Source organism: Limanda limanda, chromosome 20 (assembly GCF_963576545.1).
Source record: "Limanda limanda chromosome 20, fLimLim1.1, whole genome shotgun sequence".
NCBI classification, from domain to species: domain Eukaryota; kingdom Metazoa; phylum Chordata; class Actinopteri; order Pleuronectiformes; family Pleuronectidae; genus Limanda; species Limanda limanda.
This window is the reverse complement of record NC_083655.1, coordinates 549,506-566,000: the sequence shown is the minus strand read 5'-3', so window position 1 is coordinate 566,000 and position 16,495 is coordinate 549,506. Positions and strand designations below refer to the sequence as shown.

The 16,495-nt window shown below is 48.6% G+C and overlaps 3 protein-coding genes across 3 annotated transcripts in view; 1 reads left to right on the top strand and 2 right to left on the bottom strand.

Moving 5' to 3' along the window:
• The window catches only part of LOC133027103 (piezo-type mechanosensitive ion channel component 2-like), a 30,397-nt gene extending 22,953 nt beyond the window's left edge, over positions 1-7,444 (top strand). The window contains exons 43-55 of the mRNA XM_061094128.1: positions 210-357; positions 446-533; positions 630-756; positions 943-1,101; positions 1,203-1,350; positions 4,272-4,460; positions 4,536-4,628; positions 4,854-5,020; positions 5,140-5,256; positions 5,386-5,465; positions 5,618-5,831; positions 5,998-6,139; positions 6,281-7,444. Coding sequence (XP_060950111.1) covers positions 210-357; positions 446-533; positions 630-756; positions 943-1,101; positions 1,203-1,350; positions 4,272-4,460; positions 4,536-4,628; positions 4,854-5,020; positions 5,140-5,256; positions 5,386-5,465; positions 5,618-5,831; positions 5,998-6,139; positions 6,281-6,382 — 1,774 coding nt within the window. The 3' untranslated portion in view covers positions 6,383-7,444. The remainder of the gene's footprint in view (positions 1-209; positions 358-445; positions 534-629; positions 757-942; positions 1,102-1,202; positions 1,351-4,271; positions 4,461-4,535; positions 4,629-4,853; positions 5,021-5,139; positions 5,257-5,385; positions 5,466-5,617; positions 5,832-5,997; positions 6,140-6,280) is intronic.
• Positions 7,445-8,710: 1,266 nt separating this feature from the next.
• On the bottom strand, positions 8,711-10,836 carry tmem200ca (transmembrane protein 200C, genome duplicate a). Its single transcript, XM_061094245.1, has 4 exons — positions 10,742-10,836; positions 10,255-10,468; positions 10,012-10,154; positions 8,711-9,776 (listed from the first exon to the last, which is right to left on the bottom strand). Exons 1-4 carry the CDS (start codon positions 10,834-10,836, stop codon positions 8,711-8,713), a joined length of 1,518 nt encoding a protein of 505 aa, XP_060950228.1.
• Positions 10,837-12,879: 2,043 nt separating this feature from the next.
• On the bottom strand, positions 12,880-16,225 carry LOC133027078 (lethal(3)malignant brain tumor-like protein 1). Its single transcript, XM_061094095.1, has 5 exons — positions 16,188-16,225; positions 15,401-15,450; positions 14,822-14,988; positions 13,905-13,967; positions 12,880-13,816 (listed from the first exon to the last, which is right to left on the bottom strand). The coding sequence occupies exons 2-5, from the start codon at positions 15,426-15,428 to the stop codon at positions 13,544-13,546; spliced, it is 531 nt and encodes a 176-aa protein (XP_060950078.1). The 5' UTR covers positions 15,429-15,450; positions 16,188-16,225; the 3' UTR covers positions 12,880-13,543.
• Between the last annotated feature and the right edge of the window lie 270 nt (positions 16,226-16,495).

Below are 16,495 nucleotides of genomic sequence, written 5' to 3'. Positions count from 1 at the left end.
AGCAGGTGTGCTAGCAGTTCTCTGTTAGCAGGTACGCTAGCAGTTCTCTGTTAGCAGGTACGCTAGCAGTTCTCTGTTAGCAGGTATGCTAGCAGTTCTCTGTTAGCAGGTATGCTAGCAGTTCTCTGTTAGCAGGTATGCTAACACTGCGGTGAACTGTCTTTGCTTGGTGTCGAGCGAACACTCAACACGATCTTTCTCTCTCTCAGGTGTCTGTCGGTTTACCGCCCGGTCTGTCAGTTCTTCAGAGCTCTCGTCCAACCAGAGTACAGCGCCGTCACCGACGTCTACGTCCTCATGTTCCTCGCAGACACCGTGGACTTCATCATCATCGTCTTTGGCTTCTGGGCTTTTGGAGTAAAGTTGGTTTCATTAACAACATTTACGAACATTTCGATCTGAGCTGAAACTTCACTCACTTTTATTTGATTCTGATGATTCGTAGAAACACTCGGCGGCTGCTGACATCACTTCCTCCCTCTCAGAAGATCAGGTTCCTGAAGCGTTCCTGGTGATGGTGTTGATCCAGTTTGGTATGTCCACTGTCCTGCTGTCTCACCTGTGTGTCTGCTCAGCTGTCTGTCTCACTGCTGATCTGTCTCACTGTCTTCCGTCCTGTCTGTCTGCAGGGACCATGGTGATAGACAGGGCTCTGTATTTGAGGAAGACAGTTTTGGGGAAGTTGGTGTTTCAGGTGATTCTGGTTTTCGGGATCCACTTCTGGATGTTCTTCATCCTGCCGACTGTCACCGAGAGGTAACTCCCCCATAGGCCTCCCTGAGTCAACATCAGAACTAAGGTTAAACTGAGTTGATCAATAAGTTCAACCAGGTAGAAAGTGAGTTGTGTGGTTTGTTTGAAGTGTGTTTACGTGAAGGTCATTCAGCCTCAGTTCTACAAACCCTGACGTGAAGGTCCGTGTTGGTTCTGTTCTGGTCTCAGACGCTTCAATCAGAACCTGGTGGCTCAGCTCTGGTACTTCGTGAAGTGCGTGTACTTTGGTCTGTCGGCCTATCAGATTCGATCTGGTTACCCAACACGAGTTCTGGGAAACTTCCTGACAAAGAGTCACAACTACCTCAACCTGTTCCTGTTCCAGGGGTGAGTCCTCCCCCCCCCGATCCCCGTTAGCCTAGCTTAGCACAACGACCTGAGAAGGATATGCTAGCTCTGGTTCTGTCTCCACCTGCCGGTCTCTCCAGGTTCCGGATGGTTCCCTTCCTGACCGAGCTGAGGGCCGTGATGGACTGGGTCTGGACCGACACCACCTTGTCTCTGTCCTCGTGGATCTGTGTGGAGGACGTGTACGCACACTGCTTCGTCCTCAAGTGCTGGAGGGAGTCAGAGAAGGTGTGTGTGTGTGTGTGTAGCAGTGTGTGAAGTGTGTAGCAGTGTGTGAAGTGTGTGTGTGTAGCAGTGATCTGTGTGGAGGACGTGTACGCACACTGCTTCGTCCTCAAGTGCTGGAGGGAGTCAGAGAAGGTGTGTGTAGCAGTGTGTGAAGTGTGTGTGTGTGAAGTGTATCGTGTGTGTGTGTAGCAGTAGATGAAGTGTGTGTGTGTAGCAGTGTATGAAGTGTGTGTGTGTGTGTGTAGCAGTAGATGAAGTGTGTGTGTGTAGCAGTGTATGAAGTGTGTGTGTGTGTGGGTGTGTAGCAGTGTATGAAGTGTGTGTGTGTGTAGCAGTGTATGAAGTGTGTGTGTGTAGCAGTGAATGAAGAGTGTGTGTGTGTGTAGCAGCAGTGTATGAAGTGTGTGTGTGTGTAGCAGTGTATGAAGTGTGTGTGTGTAGCAGTGTATGAAGTGTGTGTGTGTGTGTGTGTGTAGCAGTAGATGAAGTGTGTGTGTGTGTGTGTAGCAGTAGATGAAGTGTGTGTGTGTAGCATTATATGAAGTGTGTGTGTGTGTAGCAGTGTATGAAGTGTGTGTGTGTAGCAGTGTATGCAGTTTGTGTGTGTATCGGTGTATGCAGTTTGTGTGTGTATCAGTGTATGCAGTTTCTGTGTGTAGCAGTGTATGAAGTGTGTTTGTGTAGCAGTGATCTGTGTGGAGGACGTGTACGCACACTGCTTCGTCCTCAAGTGCTGGAGGGAGTCAGAGAAGGTGTGTGTAGCAGTGTGTGAAGTGTGTGTGTGTAGCAGTGTATGAAGAGTGTGTGTGTCGAAGTGTATGAAGTGTGTGTGTGTAGCAGTGTGTGAAGTGTGTGTGTGTAGCAGTGTATGAAGAGTGTGTGTGTCGAAGTGTATGAAGTGTGTGTGTGTAGCAGTGTATGAAGTGTATCGTGTGTGTGTGTAGCAGTGTATGAAGTGTGTGTGTGTGTGTAGCAGTGTGTGAAGTGTGTGTGTGTAGCAGTGTATGAAGAGTGTGTGTGTCGAAGTGTATGAAGTGTGTGTGTGTAGCAGTGTATGAAGTGTGTGTGTGTGTGTGTGGCAGTGTATGAAGTGTGTGTGTGTGTGTGTAGCAGTATATGAAGTGTGTCTGTGTGTGTGTGGCAGTGTATGAAGTGTGTGTGTGTGTGTGTGTGTGTAGCAGTATATGAAGTGTGTGTGTGTGTAGCATTGTATGAAGTGTGTGTGTGTAGCAGTAGATGAAGTGTGTGTGTGTAGCAGTAGATGAAGTGTGTGTGTGTAGCAGTGTATCATGTGTGTGTGTGTGTAGCAGTGTATCATGTGTGTGTGTGTGTGTAGCAGTGTATCATGTGTGTGTGTGTGTGTGTGTGTGTAGCAGTGTATCATGTGTGTGTGCGTGTGTGTGTGTAGCAGTGTATCATGTGTGTGTGTGTGTAGCAGTGTATCATGTGTGTGTGTGTGTGTGTGTGTGTGTGTAGCAGTAGATGAAGTGTGTGTGTGTAGCAGTGTATCATGTGTGTGTGTGTGTGTGTGTGTGTGTGTGTAGCAGTGTATCATGTGTGTGTGTGTGTGTGCGTGTAGCAGTGTATCATGTGTGTGTGTGTGTAGCAGTGTATCATGTGTGTGTGTGTGTGTGTGTGTGTAGCAGTAGATGAAGTGTGTGTGTGTAGCAGTGTATCATGTGTGTGTGTGTGTGTGTGTGTGTGTAGCAGTAGATGAAGTGTGTGTGTGTAGCAGTGTATCATGTGTGTGTGTGTGTGTGTAGCAGTGTATCATGTGTGTGTGTGTGTGTGTGTAGCAGTAGATGAAGTGTGTGTGTGTAGCAGTGTATCATGTGTGTGTGTGTGTGTGTGTGTGTAGCAGTGTATCATGTGTGTGTGTGTGTGTGTGTGTGTAGCAGTGTATCATGTGTGTGTGTGTGTGTGTGTGTAGCAGTGTATCATGTGTGTGTGTGTGTGTAGCAGTGTATCATGTGTGTGTGTGTGTGTGTGTGTATCAGTGTATCATGTGTGTGTGTGTGTGTAGCAGTGTATCATGTGTGTGTGTGTGTGTGTGTGTGTGTAGCAGTGTATCATGTGTGTGTGTGTGTGTGTGTGTGTGTAGCAGTGTATCATGTGTGTGTGTGTGTAGCAGTGTATCATGTGTGTGTGTGTGTGTAGCAGTGTATCATGTGTGTGTGTGTGTGTGTGTAGCAGTGTATCATGTGTGTGTGTGTGTGTGTGTAGCAGTGTATCATGTGTGTGTGTGTGTGTGTGTGTGTGTGTGTGTAGCAGTGTATCATGTGTGTGTGTGTGTGTGTGTAGCAGTAGATGAAGTGTGTGTGTGTAGCAGTGTTTCATGTGTGTGTGTGTGTGTGTGTGTGTGTAGCAGTGTATCATGTGTGTGTGTGTGTAGCAGTGTATCATGTGTGTGTGTGTGTGTGTGTAGCAGTAGATGAAGTGTGTGTGTGTAGCAGTGTATCATGTGTGTGTGTGTGTGTGTGTGTGTGTAGCAGTGTATCATGTGTGTGTGTGTGTGTGTGTGTGTAGCAGTGTATCATGTGTGTGTGTGTGTGTAGCAGTAGATGAAGTGTGTGTGTGTAGCAGTGTATCATGTGTGTGTGTGTGTGTGTGTGTGTGTAGCAGTGTATCATGTGTGTGTGTGTAGCAGTGTATCATGTGTGTGTGTGTGTGTGTAGCAGTGTATCATGTGTGTGTGTGTGTGTGTAGCAGTGTATCATGTGTGTGTGTGTGTGTGTAGCAGTGTATCATGTGTGTGTGTGTGTGTGTAGCAGTAGATGAAGTGTGTGTGTGTAGCAGTGTATCATGTGTGTGTGTGTGTGTGTGTAGCAGTGTATCATGTGTGTGTGTGTGTGTAGCAGTGTATCATGTGTGTGTGTGTGTGTGTAGCAGTGTATCATGTGTGTGTGTGTGTGTGTCCACAGAGGTACCCTCAGCCCCGGGGCCAGAAGAAGAAGCGTGTGGTGAAGTACGGGATGGGCGGCCTCATCGTGCTGCTGCTCATCTGCATCGTCTGGTTCCCGCTGCTCTTCATGTCGCTCATCAAGTCCGTGGCTGGAGTCGTGAACCGGCCGATGGACATCTCGCTGACCATCACGCTCGGAGGCTTCCAGGTAGAAGCCCCGCCCCCGGCTCGCCCGTGGTGTTCCATGAGCAGAACCGTGACCGTGTTGTGTTGTTGTTCACAGCCCATCTTCACCATGAGTGCTCAGCAGAACCAGCTCAGGGATCTGACTCAGGAAGACTTCAGCTCGTTCCTCAGCTCCTACAGTTACACTCCCGTGAGTTCTCCTTTAAACTATCACTCTAATTCATGCTTCGTTTTATGTACAAAACTGAACGTGAACGTCTCAGTCGTCCCGAGCATCGCTGCAGTGAAACTTCCAGAAGGTACGTAGAGCTTCAGTTAGCCTTTAGTTTATTATTACTATGAGCAGTAGCATTAGCAGTTTTAGCATTCCTCCTAGCTGCACTCTTGCAGTGACTCTGTGGCGTGTGTTTCCCAGAGTGCTTTGCAGTTCCTGGAGGCGTACACACGTGAGGACGTGACGGTGGCGGAGCTGCAGGGCAGCAGCAACTCGCTGTGGACCATCAGTCCTCCCAGCAGACAGTACCTGAGCCAGGTGCTCAACCTGCACCACTTCCCCATCACCCTGTCCTGGACCGTGCAGAGGTCGGTTCTCATGGTCAATAATCAAACATGGATACGACTCACGCCTGATCATGTGTCCGGCGTGCGGCCGCTGCACGCCACTGGTCCTTCACCAGCTGAATAAAGCGTTTTGTCAACAGGAACCTGAGTCTGGGGGCGAAGGTGGAGCTTGCATCAGGGAAACATGTGACTTACCTGGACAACGAGACTCGCCTGGAGCTGATCGAGCTGCTGAACGGGACCAGGACACTTCCTGTGTGAGTACTGGGGGGGGGGACTGAAACACTACCCTGTCTGCTCGATGCTAAGCTAGCTGATGTAGCATCGACCTGTTCCGATCAGATGAAAGCTTCCTGATGAGTCAGTTGTGTGTCTGTGGTTGTCAGGGTGATACAGGATGTGCTTCCATGTTTCATCCGAGCTCCGAGCGACTCCAATGCTAAACCAATCCATCAACTCTACGCAGGTTTGATGCTTTTTACCTCGTTACACTTGTGAGTCTTAGTTCATGACTTAGTTATGAACATTGATTTTAGATCATTACACAAAATATTAGTTATAAATATGTTTAATCCACTCTTCCAGTCACATGGCTTCTCTTTCCTCTTGTCCAATCAGATGACCGCTACAAGGACATCTTGTTGGCTCTGGAGAGGTCGACCAATCAGAGCAGAGAGGTCCGGGAGTGGTGGATTGTCGACCAACCGGCTGACAGCTTAGTGCCAGTTCAGGGCGGGGCTTCCCTGAAGGACAAGAGGGAGGCGGGGCTTCAGCTGTTTGTGTTCAGTGATAAAGTCAGTCCTCCGAGTCTCGGCTTCTTGGCTGGATATGGGTAACTATTACCTTCTGAAGTAATAGATTACTATTACCATAAGGTCACTAGAGTCACAGAGTACTGTTCCTTCATGCAGTAATCATGACTATAGTGAAAGTAAGTACTGAAGTAAAAATGAAAAAGTAAAGAAACAACCCCCCCCCCCCTTCCCTCCGCCCCGCAGCATCATGGGATTGTACGCGTCCGTGGTTCTGGTGATCGGGAAGTTCGTGAGAGAGTTCTTCAGCGGGATCAGTCACTCCATCATGTTTGAGGAGCTTCCGTGTGTCGACCGGATCCTGAAGCTCTGCACCGACATCTTCCTGGTACCACCTGGCTAACCCCCCCACTCCTCTCAGCTTCCTGTCTAACTCTGAGCTGCTGTGATAAGCTAATTAGAGTTTTGTGTGTTAATGTGATGCTTGAATCTGATTGGCTGACATGCTGCGATGTGATTGGCTTTTCAGGTGAGAGAGACCGGTGAGCTGGAGCTGGAGGAGGAGCTTTACGCCAAACTGATCTTCTTGTATCGATCGCCTGAGACTCTGATCAAATGGACACGTCGATGACATCATCATCAGCTGACTCAACATGTGGAACCTTCGCGGATCGTTCTCCAGATGTTCTCCAGATGTTACTGCAAAGGCCAAAGGAACCATCAGGCTGGAGCTCAGACACGGACGTTCATTTGAGAGAACTCACCTATTAGCCAGGTGACCAATAGGAACAGCTGAGAGGCGGAGCTAAGGCTGACGATGACCTTCTATTGAATCTAAACTCAGGACAGTCCCACAGCAGGCAGCGTGTTTACAGTATTATTTGTTGATTATGAAGAACTGCAGGGAAACTTCACATCCTGGAGAACCTGGAATCATTAAATGTGACTTTTTAGTTGTGGAAAACCACACGTGAATCAAAGTTATGGAAAATAAGAGACTGAAGCTGATCAAACAAATCCAGAGAATCCAGAACTTTGAGAGATGTCATAGTAGGATAATGGTCAATATATAAAAGTAGAGATTAATATTCAAACACGTTAATATCTAAATATTTATATTTTTTATCAATACGAAGTGTTGTTCAGAGTGTTGATAATCTATGTGAGGTCGACTCTAGATCTACATAAGTCGAACCATTGGCTCTGTATCGTCATCATTAGCAGTAAATCGATGTCGGTTCAATGTTTGATTCCTCGTTGTATCATAGGTTCGTGAGCTGCTTGTTAAAAACAAACTTTAATCCAGGACCCAATTGAAACGATGAGGGTGTAAGTTGTCCCGCCCTCACAGGTAAGGGAGCTGTCACTGTGAACACGCCCACCAATCAGAAGGAAGATGGTGAGAACAGCTGTTCACATTCACACAACAAAACACTGGAATCACACACAGTTTATATTTATTCCACATCGACTCCTAGTGACAGAAAACTGGAAGTGATTCGGATCGATGTAAAAAAAGTAGGTAGTTTTACAGTGAAGGTGTTGACTGATGACATCACTGTCACCTGACCGATGATGTCACTGTCACCTGACTGATGATGCCACTGTCACCTGACTGATATTTACCTGTAAACTCAGTGTCCTGTGAAAAAACAGTGAAAATGTGAAAATAAAAGATTGTGTTTACGTCAAAGAGTTTCAGACTCATTGAGTCTCAGAATCAAAGAGTCACAGTCACATGGTCATTAAATCATAGAGTCCAAGATCAGAGTCAAAGAGTCACAGATTATAGAGTCACAGAGTTATAAAGTCAAAGAGTCATACAGTCAGAATCAAAGAGTCACAGTCAGATTGAAGCTGTAACATCAGGAAACATTGGAACAAACCTCAAAACACCATCATCAGGTTCATGAGTTTTATTAAGATTCACTGATGAAAATGTTTTTTCAGCTTTTTTCTGGAGCTTCAAACTTTAAAATAATTGTCTGTGTTTTGTGCTTTTCACATGAAACAGTTTGTTTTGAAGTGGAAGAGGTTGTGAAGCTACAACTTTCACTTTGACAACAACGAATCTGTTCATGTTCAGATCCTGAAACCTTTTAATGAACTGATTTAAAGTCACAGTTTAGTCAAGTTTATGAGATGAACTCATTCAGCTTTTAACCCTGAAACACAAACATTGTCTGGTTGTAAATGAATCATGATTATTGGATGTTTTCATGCCAGTTTATGTTGTTCACTTCTGATCAGCTAAGGGTTAAAGGAGCAGTGGTTTAATCAGCGCACTTCGACCCACTGACCTGCAGGTGGAGCTATTGGTATGAAATGTGTTCTTATGTTACAGTTTCCTGCTGTTTTCACTTTCTGTCAGACTTTAAATCCTGTGGCATCGTAACGAATGCTTCATGCTGGGGCACAGTCTGTCCAATCAGATCGGCTCATATCCATGACATCACACTTCCATGAAAACTAGTCCCAGAAAGAATCAACTCCAAACAGTTCTGCAGATGACAGCAGGGCTTCACAAACCTCTTACAGGCCCCTGGGAGCCCCTGGGCCAACCACACCTCCGTCCTGAGGTGTAGTGTTAGAGTCTCCCCACAAGAGGGAGCCAGAGAAGAACAAAAACTCCCTCTTCTGATATTCTTCTATAACAGAACTAATAAATGGATGTTTATAACTCATGTTGAATAAGCAGTGGAGGTGGACGAGTCTGGGGTCATGGCTCCTCCCGTCCTCTAGGTGGCCCCAGTGCTCCACATGAACACAAATTCGTAAAGAATTATTCCTGCGATCATTCTTTTGTCTGGAAGACGCCTTGTTGCTGCGAGACGTTAACAACCTGTAATCCTCATCTTCTTCATCGTGTGTTTAATTAGAGACACTGGTTACCATGGTAACAGTTTGTTTTGATTTTAGATCCAGAATCTTTGCGATGTCACCATGACATCATTAAAAGTCACGACTGCAGAGTTGTGATGTCAGCTCCTGATTGGTCGTCACGTGTCATCAGCTGAGTGATCATCCTCAGCTTCTCCCTGTTGGAGTACTTCCTCTGTGATGTCATTTCCTCTGACTTCTGTGAGGTCACAGGCTGTAATGATGTCATCTCTGTCGACTCAAAGGATGCAGCCTCGCCGTGAGTCAGCTCCCTGTACCCAACGGCGACGCCCCCGGTCGGCAGGCTCCGCCTCCTGCAAGGAGGGTCTCTCATCAGGAGGGAGGAGGGGGAGAGGAGGTGAGACAGGGAGGAGAGAGACAGGTGGGAGGGTGTGAGGGAGGAGAAGGAGAGGAAGAGGGCCTGGGAGCCTCCTGGCGCCCCCCTGTGGAGGCTGGAGGAACTGCAGGAAGCTGCTAACGGCGCCTCCTGGAGGGGTCGTGGGGAAGGGGAGGGGCAGCAGCTCAGTGGGCGTGGTCGACCTTTATCCTCACCTCCTCCTGTCCTGGCCCGTGCTGAGTGCCTCCGGCGGGGGGGGGCGGGGGGCGGGCGGCGTAAAGGTAAGGTGAAGAAGCTGAGCCCCCCCCTCTGTAGGGGAGGGGGCAGCGGGCTGGTGGGGGGGGGTAATATGTGGGAGGAGGAGTCAAGGGGAGGGGTATTCTGGTAGATACTGAACACAGAGCCTCCTCCCCTATCACCCCCCCCACCGCCCCCTCTGCTGCTGCCAAGCAACTGTTGCCTTGGCAACGCTCCCCCTCCTCCTCCCCCCCCACCCTCCCTCCTGCTCATCGCAGGGTAAGAACTGGGTTTACTCTCCAGGCTCTTTGATTGGACGTAGTTAACGAGGCCGTTGAGGGGATTGGTTGAGGAGCGGCGGGTGGAGGAGGAGGGGCGGGTGGAGGAGGAGGGGCGGAGCCTGTGGAGGCTGTGGAGGTCGATGACGGTCGAGTAGATGTCGCGCAGGTTGATGACCTTCGTCTTCTTGTCCCGGTTCTCGTGAAGGACGGCGTTCGCACAGATGAAGAGAAAGATACCGACGCCCATGATGAGAGGACCGAAGACCTTCAGCCTATCAGAGTACAGATACCTGCAGACAGATGGAACACAGCCAATCAGATTACAGGACCATGTTAGGGTTCAGCTGCTTCAGACTCCTCAGTTCCCTGGATCTTCTCTGGAGGACCACACTCAGCTCCTCCTCCTCCTCCTGAGCTCCTCCTCCTCTGAGGAGCAGCTGCTGTGAAACACAAACTCTGGAGAAGTTCTGGAGCTTCAGTCTGGAAACAGTCGATGAGACTAAAGTTTGGAATCACTTTTCTTACCTGTCCAGAAAATCGTCCACAAAGCTTCTTGGAAGGAGTTGGCTCGTCCTGTTGATGGATTCCGTCTGGTTCACAGTGTCGTCGGCTCCTCCCCCTCCATCCCCTCCCTCTTCTCTCTGGAGCTCCTCCCCCCTCTCTCCTCCCTAGAAACAGACAGACCTGGTTTCAGACTGCAGCGCCTCCTGGTGGTTCACTTCAGTGATGGACTCTTGGTTCAGTCAGGTTCCTGCAGCTGGATCTCACCTGAGAAGGATCAGGTGTGGAGCTGATGGATGACACTGAGGCCATGGCAGCGCCCTCCTGTGGCTGAGCTCTGAACAACAGTCCATTTCGGGGCCAATAGCCCAGAGTCGCCATGACCACCCCCCCGAGCAGGACCAGAACCCCGAGCGCCGCCACAAGACCCGGAAGCGAGCACAGCTTCAACTTCCCCTTCACCACCACCACCTCACTCTTTCTGAGGGGGGGCAGGAAGTGACATCATTACCTGCTGTGTGTGTGTGTGTTCCTGTACTTATATCTTTGTGAGGACCATTTTAAGCATAGACCAAACAGACTGAGGACATTTTGTCTTGTCGTCACTTCTTTAATGGACGGCTTGAGGCTTAGAATTAGGTTAAAGTTTAGATTAGTCATTTAGTTTGGAGGGTTGAGGGGCTGTGAGTGTCCTCACTAAGATAGAACTACAAACATGTGTGTGTGTGTGTGTGTGTGTGTGTGTGTGTTTCACCTCTTCTTGCTCTTCTTCTTGTGTGTGCGGGGTTTGTGTGTTTTGTTTGAGTCCTGACGCCGGTTGATCCGCAGGAGGCCGCCAGTCGCGATCATCACTATCGACCAATCACACAGCGGCTCAGCAGGCTAAGCCCCACCCACTACCTTCCTGTAAGAGCACACGTTTGATCGCTGTAAAATCCATCAAGAAATGTCAGAAACAAATTGTCACATTTTAAATAATCAATAAAATCACATTTTAGCTTCACTTTCACTTCAGCTGTTTCCATGGAAACAGATAAAACAAGAAGTTCAAACTTAAACAGGAAACAGTTTAAACATCAGTGATGTGCAGACCACAGTTAATCTCCCACAATGCACTGACCTTGTCTCGGTTCAGTGTGTGAACTACACTTCCCATGATGCACTGCAGCTCCTCAGCAGGGGAGGCTGACTGGACTCTTCTGATTAATCACACACACCAATCAACAGTGATCAACACCGATCAATACAGTTTACACAACATTGATGATCAATATTTGTCTGGACAACAAATTATATTGATAAGTATCAGTTAAGACACGTGATGTTTGTCAGTGTGGATCAGTGTTGTCTCTGATTGGTTCAGAACGAACCAATCAGGAAGACAGATACGGATCAATAACAGAGAGACAGAGGACAGAGAGACAGAGAGACAGAGGGACAGAGGGAGAGGGAGGGAGAGAGAGTGGGAGAGAGGGATAGAGGGAGAGAGAGACAGAGGGAGAGGGAGAGAGAGAAAGAGACAGAGGGACCAAGGGAGAGGGAGAGAGAGAGAGAGAGAGAGAGAGAGAGAGAGGGAGAGAGGGAGAGAGGGAGAGAGGGAGAGGGATAGGTAGAGAGAGACAGAGGGACAGAGGGACAGAGGGAGAGGGAGAGGGAGAGGGAGAGGGAGAGGGAGAAAGAGAGGGAGAGGGATAGGTAGAGAGAGACAGAGAGACAGAGAGACAGGGAGACAGAGGGAGAGGGACGGAGAGACACGGAGAGAGGGAGACAGAGACAGAGGGACAGAGGGACAGAGGGACAGAGAGAGAGGGAGAGAGAGAGAGAGACAGAGAGACAGAGAGACAGAGAGACAGAGAGAGAGAGACAGAGAGACAGAGAGAGAGAGACAGAGAGACAGAGAGAGACAGAGAGAGAGGGAGAGAGAGAGAGAACAACACAGCTCACATTAAAGCAGAACCCAGTAGAACGTGTGTTCTCACAGTTGTCCGCTCCTGTCGTTCCATGTCACTTTTCTTTTCTCCCCTGATGCTCCAACGTTAAAATCTCTCGTCTCATCCGTCCTCTGTCGTTCTCTCCCCTCAGTGTGTCTGCAGTGATGAATCCTCGACAGAGAGAGAGGGAGGGAGGGAGAGGGAGAGAGAGAGAGAGATAGAGAGAGAGAGAACGAGGGAGAGAGAGAGAGAGAGGGAGAGAGGGAGGAAGGGAGAGGGAGAGGGAGAGATCGAGAGAGATAGAGAACGAGGGAGAGAGAGAGAGAGAGGGAGGTAGGGAGAGGGAGAGGGAGAGAGAGAGAAAAGATCCTCCCTATTTTCTTTTCTGCAACCTGTCTCACTGAACTGTCCGACTCATTAACCTGTCTCTCTCTCTGTCTCTCCCTCTGTTTCTCTCTCCCTCTCCCTCTCCCTCTCTCTCTGTCTCTCTCTCTGTCTCTCTCTCTGTCTCTCTCTCTGTCTCTCTCTCTCTCTCCCTCTCTCTCTCTCTCTCTCTCTCTGTCTCTCTCTCTCTCTGTCTGCTCCGGTCCGGACCTGGATCCTGATTCTGGACCAGTGGGGGTGATGCTGCTGTTGCTAGGAGACAGAGGCGGAGCAGCTCTGCAGCATCTGAGTTTCTGTTCAAACTGAGGAAGTTTGTCCCTGATGAGACACCATACGTGCAAACTCCCTCTGAATTCTCTTTGCATTATGTCCTCAAGACATTATGAGCTCAAGCTACGAGACAACGACTCCCAGAATGCATTTCATCAACCAATAACCAATCACTGTGAAGGGCAGGTCATTGTTTCGTCCTCTGCTGCTGATGAGCAGCAAACTGAAGAAGAGCTGAAGTGATGATGAAGGTTTGTTCCTGAACATCATCATCCTCAAGTGTAAATAAACAATCAATCAACAAATCAATGATCAGATCAGAAACTTTATTGATCTCATCAAACAGTGACAGAAACAGCAAAGAGAAAATTGATAGAAACATAACAGTCAGTTGTTACCATGGAAACGTAAGGCAAACATATGCCCTGCCCCCAGCTCTTACATCACAGACCTGAAGAAGTCAGAGTGAACTTCCTGTCAGAGATACAAATATATATTTTTATAAATAAACTTTAAAATAGAACTCTATAGAAACAGTAGAAAACAATCACTTCTCTTTATTAATGAAAAGTAACGACACCCCCCACAACTTTCCATACAAGGCTTGAAGTGATGCATTCTGGTCCGAACTCGCTCAGCAGAACATCTCCAGGTCACAGACCAGGAAGAACTCACACGAGCTTCTGCTGCGTTTATCCTCACATGTAAAGAGCTAAAGACAAACCCTGTTTGTACTTAAAGAAACATCCTCTTACCTCGTTATTCAATTATATATATATATATATGCACACTAGTTCTAGTCATATACAGGACTCCTGCAATAAGACCGTGAATGTCATAATTGACAGGAGCACACCTGAGATCATTCTTGTGACATCACAGTTATATCTGCTTTATGATTGGATGGAAAATGAAGTGGAGGAGGAGGTGCTGGAGTCAAGTTCCAGGTGGTCCAGTTTGAGTCATCATTGTTACCTGCAGGTGTCCTCAGCCTGTGATTGGCTGGTGACCTCAGCGTGTGATTGGCTGGTGACCTCAGCGTGTGATTGGCTGGTGACCTCAGCGTGTGATTGGCTGGTGACCTCAGCCTGTGATTGGCTGGTGACCTCAGCGTGTGATTGGCTGGTGATGTGTTTGAACATGAGGATTGAGTTGTAAATCTTGAGCGCGGGACCAAGTTTGATTGACATGATCCTCACGATGTCACGCTGAGTGAGCAGGAGGAAGGCCCGCCCATCAATTTGCTAAAAGACAGACAGACAAGACCCAATCAGATCACAGCAGGTTGAAGATGATGTCATTACATCTGCAGAAGCTGATTGGTCGTCTCACCTCATCTCTGAACTGCTTCACCTGGTTTTCACAACCGGGGATGGACTGAATGAAATCTGACACCTGGAGAGACAGACAGGTCAGAGAGACAGAGAGACAGACAGGTCAGAGAGACAGAGAGACAGAGAGGTCAGAGAGACAGAGAGACAGACAGGTCAGAGAGACAGAGAGACAGAGAGACAGACAGGTCAGAGAGACAGACAGGTCAGAGAGACAGAGAGACAGACAGGTCAGAGAGACAGAGAGACAGACAGGTCAGAGAGACAGAGAGACAGACAGGTCAGAGAGACAGACAGGTCCGAGGGACAGAAAGACAGACAGGTCAGAGTGACAGAGAGACAGACAAGTCAGAGAGACAGAGAGACAGACAGGTCAGAGAGACAGAGAGACAGAGAGACAGACAGGTCAGAGAGACAGAGAGACAGACAGGTCAGAGAGACAGAGAGACAGACAGGTCAGAGAGACAGAGAGACAGACAGGTCAGAGAGACAGAGAGGTCAGAGAGACAGAGAGACAGACAGGTCCGAGGGACAGAGAGACAGACAGGTCAGAGAGACAGACAGGTCAGAGAGACAGACAGGTCAGAGAGACCGATAGACAGACAGGTCAGACAGGTCTGAGAGACAGACAGGTCAGAGAGACAGAGAGACAGACAGGTCAGAGAGACAGAGAGACAGACAGGTCAGAGAGACAGAGAGACAGACAGGTCAGAGAGACAGAGAGGTCAGACAGGTCAGAGAGACAGACAGGTCCGAGGGACAGAGAGACAGACAGGTCAGAGAGACAGAGAGGTCAGAGAGAGACAGACAGGTCCGAGGGACAGAGAGACAGACAGGTCAGAGAGACAGAGAGACAGACAGGTCCGAGGGACAGAGAGACAGACAGGTCAGAGAGACAGAGAGACAGGACTCACTGACCTGCTGGACGCTCCAGTGCTGCACGGACTCGGCGTGGACTCTAGTGACCCCTGGCAGCAGCTTGCGGTGTTGCTCCCAGCAGAGAGACAGGTCGCGGCCGGGCTGTGGCGACATGGCCGACAGGAAGACAGACTGGTGGAGCGCCGCCTGCAGACCAGACTCTGCTGCTGAAGGAGAGACAGACAGGTCAGAGAGGGTGAGACAGAGTCTGTCTGTGGACTGACCTGTCTCACCATCTCAGCAGAGACAGGTCGTCTGCAGTCCTTTACATAAATACACAGAACACAAGCAACAGGGCTGTTACCATGGAGAGCTGTTTCTATGACAACAGCTACCTCATCTGCCTGCTGTTTCTATGGAAACACACGAGGGGGGGGGGGGCAGCTGAGTAAGATGATGATGCAACAGAAGATAGAACGTAGGACGGAGGGAACCACAACAATCATGTTCCTGGCTGTGGTTTCCGTGGTTGCCATGACAACCTGTAAGGCCGAGAACATCGTCATGACAGCTCCACCTGCTGGTCACAGGTTGCAACCGCATGAAAACATAATGTGGGGGGGGGGGGCAGTGTGTTACCTTGAGCGCTGCTAACTTTATTCTTCATCTTTTTCTTCTTTGGTTCTTTTCTGTTCAAACAGGAATTAAACACAAACATGAGGGAGCAGTAGCCTGAACAAACACACACACACAGACACACACACAGACACACACACAGACACACACACAGGAAGTGACTGAATAAGTTGACTAAATTAATGAACATCAGCTGAACTCACAAACATAAAACCCACATTGTGATACAAAGCTTCTGATCAGGGTCAAAGGTCATGGGGACAGGGGGGAGGTACTTATTTACGTCACTGCAGTAAAACTAATACACTGTAAAAACTGATATACTGTAAGAACTCTGGTTCAACGTTTAAATATAATTTTACTTATTTTCTTTTAAACTTTAATTCAACATGCTCTTGTTTCTTAGAATGTCTTTTCTTCTTATTTGAATTATATTTTTATTGAATCTATATTGTTAGTTAATGTACATTTTGTGTGTGTGTGTGTTTGTGTGTGTGTCAGACAGGAGTCTGATTATTCTGTTTCAGAATAAAACAGTTATCTGGCTCTCGGTCCAGGCTCTTATTGTGAAGCCGAGCGGAAACGCGCTTCCTCCTCTCGTGTGAATTGACGCCAGTCGACTCCGGAAACAACCTCCAGAGCCGCCGGTGCTTCTCGGCTCTGTCTGCGGCCTCCGAGCTCCGGAGGGCGGCTGCAGCTGCAGAGAGGAGCCGCTGAGAGGAGCCGGAGGCCCGGGCAGAGAGACCCGGGGGGGGCAGGGCCGCTGGCGGGAGGAGAGACAGGAACTCACCGTGTCGAGGATCCGCCGCTGACAGCTCCACCACCCGGAAGCACTGCTCTCTGCGCATGCGCTGCTGTGTCATCCGGAGGGGAGGGCCCGGATACAAAGAAATTCACAAATCACAATAAATAAATACAGTTTATAACAATTATTGATTTATTTACCCATGTGAAATCAGCTGATTTAAAACTGGTTATTTTTCAGTCTTTTCACTGTGTGCTCTGTCTTTATGCTAAGCTAAGCCTACAGTTCCCGCTGCGCTTAGCCTTTGTGCTAAGTTCAGCTAACAGCTCCCTCTGCTCCTAGTCTTAGTGCCA